We start from the raw sequence: 11,353 nt of genomic DNA on the forward strand, positions 1-11,353 counted from the left end.
GGAGAGGCTGAGGGAACTGGGATTGTTTAGTCTGCGGAAGAGAAGAATGAGGGGGGATTTGATAGCTGAGGTCCCTTCCAACTCTGATATTTTATGATTCTATCCTTTGTTGTTCAGTGCATATATTGTTTTTCTTCCCATAGGACTTACAAAATCTTTCATTAAAAGAGCTGCACAGCATATTTAATTATCTGTTTATTACAGCTTTTGAATAGTACCAAACCATAATCCATTGGTTTTATTGTGTATTGTTTCTCAAAGGAGCTCAGTTTTTTACAAACATTATTAACTAAGCCTTCCACCACCACTGTGAGTTAGACATTATTATTCCCATTTTACTAATGTGAAAATTAAGGTAGAGCAAAGCTTAGTGACCTTTCAAGGTTACACAGTAAGCCAGTGTTAGATATAGAAACCAGGAATTGTGATTCTCAGCCTCAGTGTTTTACTCTAAACAATAGACCACACAGCCTTTAATCATCTTTGTATGTAACTAATCATAAACTAGTGTACATGTGAGCCAGGTTTGGGGAAATGTTATCCAGGCTAATTAGACACTCAAGACAATAGAGTGGTCACCATTAAAAAGTCACGACTCGTCAGCAGTAACCACACGTGCTTATAGAAGGTGCCAAAGCTTTCTTCTCTGCTTAGGGTAGGAAATACCTATCCTGTGTGTTTGTTGGAAATGATGATGAAATGCATGGCTGAAGAAACCCTGACATTACTATTGAACCACAAAAAAGCTGATAGTATGAAAACCTTACAATTAAAAGGATTTAAAAGGGGCACGCTTTGGCGTCATTAGAAGGTAACTCATTGCCCCAGTAAATTTCAATGAAAGGTGGCTGAGGCTCCTCTTCTTAGCTGTTGTTTTTCTTTGACTGCTCTGAAATAGTAATAGGCCTACCTTCAGAATACTGTGTTTAAAAAGTATATCATAGAACAATAGGGACCAAAAAAAAAAAAAAAGCAAAGAATAAGGAGAAACTGCAGAAAATTAACTTTCTGGACATTTAATTTTAATAAAATGGAAATTTGTGTTAAAATTATTTAGTGCATATGTCACTAACATTTGTTTTTCCCTTGCAGCCGAAGTTCTTACTGCAAATTTGGTTTTGAGGCTCTCCAGCTTCCAAGGCAGCAAAAGCATTGGCAGTAAACATAATGTGGGGATGTCCTATGTTGAGGAGGGGCATTCCCAGGCATAGAAATGGCAGAAAGAGATGGCATCATAGGCATGGAAAACCATGGATGAGGGAACGCCAATCTGGCAATCTGGTAGGGATTCATAGCTGCTAAATCTAGGTGAGCGCATTGACAAATAGGAAGCCTAGTTATGGGATCTAATCTTGGCATGGGATTTGGAGTCAAGGGGTGATAACTTAATGCAGCAATTCTTGAATCCATACCATAGCTGGTATCTGGAGTAAAACTGGTATGTTTGTATGGATGAAAATGATACATCTTGTTCTTCTTGATTTCACAGCCAACTGTATTTTGTTCTTGTGAACTTTGTCCTGTCAAGGTCATTGGGTGATATTTTAATTCACGGCTGTTAGACTCCCTTATCTGAGAAGATCCAGTTAAGATGATGGAATGTTTGTTTGAATGGTCACAATATTTGTTCTTTGTGGCTTCAAAATTTGTTATTTTCTGTTCTTGTGAACTTTTTCCTGTCAAGATGGCTGAGTGAGTTTTTAATTCGCTGATGCTTGCTCTCAGTTCTTGAGGAGGTAAAAGCTTTTGTGCACACTTTTGTAGAGAATGGGATGGCAAATCAGTTTGCTGGCCACCACCGAAGCATGCTGAGGCACATTCTTGAGCATTTGGCGTACCCACAGCTTTTATGTCAGTGCTGTTACCCTCTTGCTCCAGGGTAAAACGTCTAGTTTTAGTGTTTCTTTTCATTATTATTAACAACTGAATAAAGACTCTTGATGCTTGATAATACAACTGTAACAAAAGAAACAGATTATGTTAAAGTATATCAATTCCAAAAAAGCTGTGTATGCATGTGCAGCATTGCTTTTGGAAAGTACTCTCCCTTTTCAAGTTGCATTCTCAGCATTATTTTTATAGGACAAAATCTGCCATAAAATCTACCCTGTGCACCTTGGGTTTCGGTTTTCATTTATGTAAATGAGACACTTGAATTAGCCTCTGCTGTTTATCTTCAATCTGAATTATTTCTCCCATTGTCCTAAAAAAAGAACTTGAAAAATCCATTCTCACCCCAGCCTCGGGGAAGCTTGTCCTGGCAAATGAGAGATTTACATTATCAATGTATGCATTTTTAGCTTTCTAATTTGTATCTTAAGTATCTACCCTTACTGTTGCAAGATTAGTCTTTCAGTGGTCAACACAGTGTGAACTGATGCAGTGTCATCTTCCTAAATCTGCTGCCAGACATCTTGATTGCTTTTAGTGCTACCTCTAGCTTTGTCAAGCAGAAGAGAAAAATTAACATGTCTGATCAGTTTCACGATTGCTGTTCCCACAGTAGAACTGTGGAGACTCATGTCAGTTTCTTGCTGCTGCTTGGAAAAGCTCTGAGTAGCAGCAGAGGCTGGTACTGAAGTTATTCAAGGAGGAAGAGGACCCCCACAATAGAACCTGGGGAAGAGTGGAGTAGCAGAGACCACCTCTTGCTTTCATGCACCCTCCCAGTAGTTAGGAGGTAGAATGGGGGTAGAGTAGAGTAGGAGAGACCCTAGCAGGAGCCAGGATGGACTGTGTGCATGAGTTAGAGGCACAGACATTCCCCTTCTCCAACCCTACTTGAAGCTTTGGAGGAATGAGTAGATTTGAAAACACCCTCCTCCCCTTTTGCAGAAATCTTGTAGAAAGGGAGTATTCTTTACTGCTTCTCATAACACAAGAAATGTGTTTCACAAATGAAATTAATAGGCAGCAGGTTTAAAATAAATAAAAGGAAGTATTTCTTCACACAGTCCACCTGTGGAACTCCTTGCCAGAGGATATTGTGAAGGCCAAGACCATAACAGGGTTCAAAAAAAGAACTAGATAAATTCATGGAGGATAGGTCCCTCAATGGCCATTAGCCAGGTGGGCAAGAATGGTGTCCCTAGCCTCTGTTTGTCAGAAGCTGGGAATGAGTGACAGGGGATGGATCACTTGATGATTACTTGTTCTGTTCATTCCCTCTAGGGCACCTGGCATAGGCCACTGTCGGAAGACAGGATACTGGGCTAGATGGACCCTTGGTCTGTCCCCGTAGGGCCATTCTTATGGGGAAGGGTGTAGAATAATGGAGAATGATCTTCCCTATTACAGTAGCCAAGAATTTTGGGAGATGGAACTAAGTAGAGATCCTACCTCCCCTTTCCAGCAGTCAGGAAGCACCAATACAGGAGAAGAAACAGAAAGCCCCTTCTCCCTTTCAGCAGTTTGTCGGTACTGGATTTTCAAGTTTGACAGCAGCTAGCCAGAGGTTGATATAAAAGATTGTAAAGTGCTGAATGCTGTCAACACCTATTTAAATCCATGGGAGATGTGTAGCATCCAGGACCTCCCAGGCTTGGGCTCAGAAATAACAGACACACACAAAAAAACCTATGATTTTTTTTTCCCTATTAGGAAATCAGATTAAAAACATCATATAATGCAGAGGTATCCTCTTTACTTTCCAGAAATTTAGCCAAATTCCGCACACTTTGGTCCTTACAAGTAATTCAGTTCAGTTGATTAGTAAACCTTTGTACATAAAGTATTTCAGAGAGAATTTTCTGACCCACTAAAACAAAAATACTCAGCAGGACCAACATTTATTCCAGCACCACTCCATCAAGCTATCACCCAATGATTTTTAATTTTCCAAAGACTTTTAAAAAGTGAAGTGGGAGAAAATAAGGTTACTTTAACAGCTATTTTACACTGAATTTACAATCCAAACTCCAAATACTAAGGACTTACAATAGTAGACACTGATAATATTTTTAATTTAAATTGTTTAAATATTTTTCATAGTAGAAATTTTCTCACCTGCTTTTGAGTAATATCAGACTATATATTGGTCTTTCATAGATCATTTCAGAAAGTTAAACGCCCATGACAGTATGCAACAATTTGTTTAAGCATTCATGAACATCACAATAGTGAATGTGTAACATTGGCATTACATCATAATAGGATCCCTTTCAGAAAATATAGCATCATAATGAGAAAATCTACACAATTGCTGATATCAAGGATAAACATAACATCTATTTTAATATATATTAATATGAAATAAATTATGCTAAATGGCTGAGATTAGTAATGGGTTAGTGAAGATTTCCTCCCCATGTAGCTGGGTCAAATCCCCAGCTAACTGATAGTGACTCAAAATGTTTTCCTTTTAATAGCCATTCAGTGAGTTTGGCTGTTCTTGTCCAGCTGTCAGGTTACCACATGACAAAAACCAGCACTCTTATTGGCTGTTTTATCAAAGAGGTCAAGGATTGGCTCAAGTATGAAGTCTGAACTGCTCTCTTTCATAGACACAATCTGCACATATGAAGATTGCAGTACATTGGTAGGGCAGTGTGGGAAGGCTTGTACTGCTTCTGCTTGGACTATACTGTTGTGTGTCTACAGAGGACAGTTTCTAAGACTTCCTTCTGGTCTCCTTCAGTAAGACCTCAAGAAAAATATTTGAAAAGCATTTTTTTTTAAATAATTTCCCAGTAGAAATACTGTTTAACTAGTAACAACAGGGTCCATGAACCATTTTTACCTAAATACTACCTGTTTAATATTGGAAACCTTTTAATAGTTGTCTGCTTTCTATGCAGAACACTGAAGCAGGTGTGCCAGAGGAAAAAACTAATCTCAGGTGGGACCAAGCATACATATGGATATCAAAGAGGATCCAGCTGGCAGATAGAGAAGGGGTGACACATTTTTAGAAGTGTCAAAGCTCATTTTAACCTTCAGATCTGAGATATGGGCGGGTGGCACTGTGTCCGCACAAAGGGCGTAGATACAAAGACAATAAAATGAGTATGCTAGCCTGTAGAAAGTGAGGTTCTTAAAGGAGATGTTCTTGAGGGTAAACAATGCCAAATTCTGCTCACATATAGTAACCGTTATAGAATCAATGGATGCCTACATTTCCAGCCATCCTCATTATACTAGAAATTCCCCCAGTGGAAAGGGAAAACCACCTAAAACTTCTTATACAAGGACAATCAAAGATTTCAGCAAAGGTGCAGCTGCACCAAGGCTATCAACACATTAGACTAGGCATAGACATTTTTACTGCCATATGATTTAGCCTTATCCAGCTAGTAAAAACACCAATTCAGCTGCACCTTCTGAGGTCTAATCCACAGGGCAGTAGAACTTTTTAGGATGAACCACCTCATACCTGAGAACGGATTTTATGTTTTGGGGAAAAAAACAGAAAGAGAAAGGCTTTGAAAAAGATTTACTTAGCTAAGTGCTGTACAAAAGTCCCAGCCAATAACTGCACTTCTAAAGACTATGTGGATTGCATATGTGCAATGCTTACAGTGCCTCCTGAAGAGGAGTCTTACAGTAGTAATCCCAGCAGGCAGCGGTCTGTGACTGGAAGCTGTTTGATTTAGGATTTAATGAACCACTCCATTTATTCTTTGATTTTTCAATTCTTTATAAAATTGCAATACATTTCACACTTCTGAATTTCAGGGTAGTTTGTCATTTTATTGAATATAAGATGTAAATATTGGGAGCTGACTACAGCAGACTTCCATGAAGCTAAATATGCAGAACGGTGCACAGTGGGGTACTGATACACTATTAATGGCACATTTTATCCCGTTTGTATCTGCTCTTCAAAACACTGAAGACTTCAGTCATAGACTATTTATTAAATTTTACAACTAGTAGGCATTGCTCTTCATTGCACGTCCAGGGATACAATCCTGCACATCTACTGTAGGCAGTGCTCCTACAGAAATCAGTATATTTGTGTCTCAGAAAGGACTTCATACTTTAGCTCCAGCTGAATTGGAGTTGATGTAAGTTTTAATAAACGTTTAAGATGTGCTTGAACACCAGGGGGATGGGTGCTGTAGAAAACCCTCAAGTAGATCTAGGAAAAGAATCATTTTAATTCAATGTGTCATGTTAATTGTGCAGAAGGATCATTGTTAAGCAATTCAATGCGTATCCAACCTAAATCCTACTTTCTACATGGTAGTGAAGAGAACTACTAACCCTAAGCTGATATAATCATTCCACTCTACTTTGTAAAATATATCATTTAATAAATATTCCTACTGTCCTGTATTTTGTTTCCTCTCTCACATCAGTTGTGGCCCAATCCTCCACCACTGAATTAAATGGAAGCTTTACTGCTGACTTCACTGGGCACAGGATCTATCCCTGTGTCACAATGCATGCAGGACCCTAATTACCACCATCTGGTAGCTCATAGCCGCACCAAGAACAAAGAAATTCACATTTTTTGGAACTTGAAATATTTAACTTCAAAGTTTATCATCAAAGTAACCCTGGATTGCAGCATCCTTTCAAAATTATCTGAGTGAAAGGGATCCAAGACGGTAAAGTAATTCCTAAATCTTGCCCCCTCCTCCCTTTCTCCTTTTTAATAAACCCTAACCTGCATCTTGCTGAAAATGAAACCAATCTCTTTTCGTTTTGGTCTGTTGATTTTATAGATCTCTTATCCTAGACCTGACTTAGGAGATCTTTCACTGTAGTAATATGTGCTTACCATTAATTTGTAATCTTATTTCTTATGATGCTAACATGAATCACGGTGGGTCATCCACCTCAGCATGTGTTACAAACCTGCTATCCTAAAAGGTGAAGATCACTGTACCATGTGAGTAGGAAGGGTATCACGTGATAGATATTTTGTTTAAACACTTAGGTCAAACCCTGCTCTGCAAACCAAGCCTTAGTAAATGGCCTGGCAGAAATATATTCCTCAGGCACAGAGCTGCATGCTGCACATATCACCTCTAGAACAGAAAAGAGGCTCAGTCCTCCTGCATTACCTCCCCTAGCTTGGCTCCACCACAGCCCTTCAGTCTGCGGAGACAAAGAAGTGGTGGTGGGGAGGGGGGGGGGAAAGGAGGGAGCAGAAGTTATCTTTAGAAGGAACTTGACCAGCCCAAATGTAAATCAAACATTACACTGCTCTTATTCTCGATCCCTAAATTTGTTAACTACTACAAGTGATTAAAGCTGACCAATTACTTCTACTGAACTAATTCTTCCCTGCTGAAAATAAAAAAAAGGTCTGGGTTTATTTAATATAAATAGGACAGGAAAACTGGAAAAAGACATTTATTCTTCAGACAGTTTCATTGCAGATTTGTCAGTGACTTTCCCCTCAGAATATGAAATGTTAAAAGTCCTTTGCTTTATCGATGGTATCCTGAATATTCAGTAGGCTTTGGTCCAACGTCTTTGGCAGCAGGTGCATTGTTTGAAGTGCAGTTGCAATTAGGGCAGTGATGGTATGATGGAGTTCGGTGATGAGATGATCTTGACATTGAAATGGCAGAGGCTGCTGCAATCATAGGCATTGAGAACCACGGGTTACAAAATGGCAGCAAACTAGCCCAATGAGCCTGCATAGCTGATAAGTCTGGATACATGGTTGGGAAGGTAGGAAGCCCCATCACAGGTCCAAAAGGACTATTTGATACAGGAGGTATGACATGATACAAAGAAGTCGCGGATGTAGTTGTAGTGGAATCTATATCATGAGTGCTGACTCGAGTATGGCTGTTATTTTGGGGTAAATGAAATGGAGCCAGCTGATTCAGCTTCTCACTGTCTTCTGCTGTCGCATGTTCTGATGGCTTCAGTGAAGCTGCTGGTGAAGAAACATATCCACTTCTGATTCGGGCAGTTGCTCTGGCAAGTCCCTTATTTACTGTAGGCTTTCTTAGTGCACATGTTTGCATGTTTTCCTTTGGAGCAGTTGCAACAAGGTCATTTTCCTCCATGGAAGCAGTTCTGAAGGCAGACTGAACATCTGAGCTTCTTCGCTCACTCTTTAGGCAGTTTTCACTAAATTCCTCATCTAATGAGAAAGCAACTGGTGGTGTATTTTTGATGCCAACTCTTCTCTTACACCTTACAAGGAGGTGGGGAGAGCCTCTCTTAAAATTCGGGTTATGGTAGAACTGTAACTAAATAAAGCAAGTGAAAAGATTTAATCACCTCTGTGAGGATAAAAAAAGCAAGAGTCAAGTGCACATTCTGGCTAAGATTTTGCCTACATAAAAAAGTCAAACATTAACATTGAAGGGACACTGGCAGGCACTTTAGGTCCCAATTTTAGTCTGTGAAGATGATTTGATGAACCAAACAGAAGCATTCTCATAACATTTAAAATCAGTGATCTATCCTTGAATTTATGAACATTCTCCTGCAGCATTGTTTTTAGTCTTTAAACCAGGAAATGGACATGAATAGCTTAGCTTCATTGTAGAAGCAAAATAAAGGGCAAAAAGCAAACATGGCAGAAATGGTGAAATGTAAATTTGACATTTAAAGGTATTATTCAGAATACAGGTAAGGACATTTTTCAGTACTATTTTTAATAGATTGTCCCTTTAACGGGTCTAGTATCAAAACAGAGTTTAAATAATAAGGATGGCTATTACCTAATCGTAGGTGGTTTTCAAAAGCACTGAAGTGATTTAGGAGTACAAGTCCCATTGACTTTTAGTAATTTAAATGAAGGCCATAAAGGTTCAGTCAGTAGCACATGGGCCATATCCACATTTCTAGCATTCAGCAACTGTCAGGAGGGAAAGAAAGCAGTTCAGATCTAGCATCAGGAGGAAGCCAGTAACCAGGCAGGAAGGGGGAATCTCTCTCTCTAAAAAGAAAAGGAGTACTTGTGGCACCTTAGAGACTAATCACTGGCTCAGGAGAGTAGGAAAAAGCCACACTGAAATGGTCACTTCAGGGCAAAAATGAGTAATCACATTTTTTTTTTTTTTTTTACTCTTACTGTTCATGAAAATACCTTAAGAAATTATGGCTGTCAGAATATCCTTCGCAACCCTCATTCATAGATTCTCTTCATAACAAGCATAAAACAAAACTTATTTGCACGTGCAAAAAACTAATTTAACATTTTAAAATAGCATCTTTAGCTTTGAGAAATATTTTACCTTGCTAAAGGCAGATGCTGCTTTTTCTTCTGCTAGAAATTCAGCTAACGAGGCAGACCTTTGAAAATCTTGTCGCATTTTGCTAAAGCCATAGAGATTAAGCTGACGAATGAAACTTTTCATGCAATCAGTTTCAAAAATTCGCAGAGGTCCTCTCCTTTCCAGCACCTCCTTTTTAAAGAGCTCTTCGTCAATCACTACACAATTTCCATCATCATCCCACCAAAGTGACTTAAATTGATCACTTTCAACAATTTTCCATAGTTTCTTTGGAAAGGTGAGGGATAAAAAATCATTGTCTTCAGTGGAACTATCATCACAGAGAAGACGTGGTCTTTTTACCCAGGGTCCATCATTCAAAGCTTGAAATGCATTTTCTTCTATTATAGATCTCAAGGCAGAGTCACCAGTTGCTGTTTTATCACACAGTGGAACAGCAGAAGAAATGGAGACAGCAGAATCAACCTGAGCTGTAACATGTGGAGTTTCTGCTATAGAAAGGTCCATCGCCAATCCTCCTTTCTCACTTTGACCTATTTCAGCTGTAGTCATTTATGCTATTAGTTGAGCTTCATGCTCCTAGACAGAGGTATATTAAAATGATGCTAGCTTACAGTGAACTTCAATAAAGGAGTTCTAGAACATCATAATGATACCTGTGGTGTGCGGCTGTGACATAATAAAACAATTGGTTTCCTAGCAAACTGAGGTAGTAATGGCCAGACAAGTTATAGCATTTATATTTCATTTACAAGAGATTAGATCTAATCTACAAAAGGTCTCTTTATGTAAATAAAGCATGTACTGATTGGACAGGGCCACTGTCCCATCCCCCCCAGAGGCAGTCATTTCCACAACAGGGATGAGGGAAGTTTGTACTATTGCTATGGTTGAGAATAAAAGGAGAAATTTGTTCGACGAGTCTTTCCCTTGGGCTTCTTTCACGAATGCAAGAATTGCCACAGTGTGTGTGTTCTTGCTGTCAGACCCTGCCTGCAAGAAAAAACAAACATGAATACAAGTATTTAAATTACATAAATTGTATATAAAAATTTCAAAATGAGGATTTACAGTTCCATTTAGCTGCAGCAAAGGAGACTAACTACAGTGGTCTCTGGCAGAAGCCTTTTTCTGCTCCAAAGACTCTGGAAGGAGGTATGGATAAAAGGGAGGGGGACAGAATCTGAAATTGGCAGAGGTTGGTCATCATTATCCACCTTTCAAGTGATAACAATAATTGTATATCAAAAGAACAATCCTGCAAGCACTTGTCACAGAGATAGCAGAGAGAAAAAAAGGGAAGAATGGAGGTTGTCTGCTAGACGCTTACTTGCCACTGGTTCTCCTTTCTGGTGACAGTGTGGGAATTCAACGTATGCCTCTTCAACTGCTGCTCTGTTCCAGCAGGGTAACCCATTGGACAAATGGAAGGCCCTTTCCTCGCTGAGTCAAGTAGGAAGTGTGAGAGCAGAGCATTGTCTCTTAAGTCTAGAGGACAATGATGGTGGGGTATTCATGGGTTAGAAGGCTGCCTCTAAACCCCATTTCTGCTGCAGTAGAGGAAGAAAGTAGACTATAATGAATTATATTCCACCATTAAATGCCCCTTACAGGAAATAAATAAAAGGGAAGAATAAAGGAACAGACCACTCTACATCCCATGGAGAAGCGTTGGGAGCATTTGCCTCACTAGTACTAGCATTAGTCAACAGACCAAATATTTCCTACTTCTGGCACAATCGTGGCTAGTAACTATGGTGGAGAGATGGAATTTCCACATTGCTATAATTCCTGCACCAGTAATTTTTTTCAGAAATACAATACTGATGGATATCTGAGTGTATACTTACCACTGACCTGTAAGAGCAAACAGAAGCATCTCCTGGCCAGGGAGAACAAGCTACAGTAACATGAATTTCAGATTAATCTCACTGTCCCACAAGTATCCTCAGTAAAGGTTAAAAAAAGCCCATCATCCAAAAAACTCATGACAGTGTCAAAACAAAGAGAAGCCTTTATAGAGAATTTACTATTTTAAGATGGCACAACTCATTTTGAAGGGTTTAATAATTTAGACTGACCGGTGTTTTACAGATGAAATTGGGTAATTTATGCAACAGTACAATCTTGATATTTATGACAGCTAACCAATAGCTGCAAAATTGATAATCCACAGAGTCTCTGAGCACTGAAAACAAGGTATA

General features: G+C 39.1%; 1 protein-coding gene across 2 annotated transcripts; it reads right to left on the reverse strand.

Moving 5' to 3' along the window:
* Window positions 1–1,053: 1,053 nt before the first annotated feature.
* On the reverse strand, window positions 1,054–11,287 carry LOC140916720 (heat shock transcription factor, Y-linked-like). Of its 2 annotated transcripts, none has more exons than XM_073358383.1 (3): window positions 10,480–11,287; window positions 9,150–10,142; window positions 1,054–1,956 (listed from the first exon to the last, which is right to left on the reverse strand). In XM_073358383.1, the coding sequence occupies exons 2-3, from the start codon at window positions 9,699–9,701 to the stop codon at window positions 1,102–1,104; spliced, it is 1,407 nt and encodes a 468-aa protein (XP_073214484.1). In that variant the 5' UTR covers window positions 9,702–10,142; window positions 10,480–11,287; the 3' UTR covers window positions 1,054–1,101. The 2 variants fall into 2 exon arrangements, with proteins under 2 accessions (XP_073214484.1, XP_073214485.1); XM_073358384.1 differs by lacking the exon at window positions 1,054–1,956 and adding an exon at window positions 4,805–8,156.
* Between the last annotated feature and the right edge of the window lie 66 nt (window positions 11,288–11,353).

Source organism: Lepidochelys kempii, chromosome 9 (genome assembly GCF_965140265.1).
Source record: "Lepidochelys kempii isolate rLepKem1 chromosome 9, rLepKem1.hap2, whole genome shotgun sequence".
In the NCBI taxonomy this organism is placed as follows: domain Eukaryota; kingdom Metazoa; phylum Chordata; order Testudines; family Cheloniidae; genus Lepidochelys; species Lepidochelys kempii.

Excerpts from the sequence above, each read along its gene's own strand:
- LOC140916720 (XM_073358383.1), bottom strand. The coding sequence starts at position 9,701 with ATGACTACAGCTGAAATAGGTCAAAGTGAGAAAGGAGGATTGGCGATG. Across the intron at positions 1,957-9,149 it reads CAGCATCTGCCTTTAGCAAG|TTGTATTATCAAGCATCAAG; the intron begins GTAAAATATTTC and ends CTTTTGTTACAG.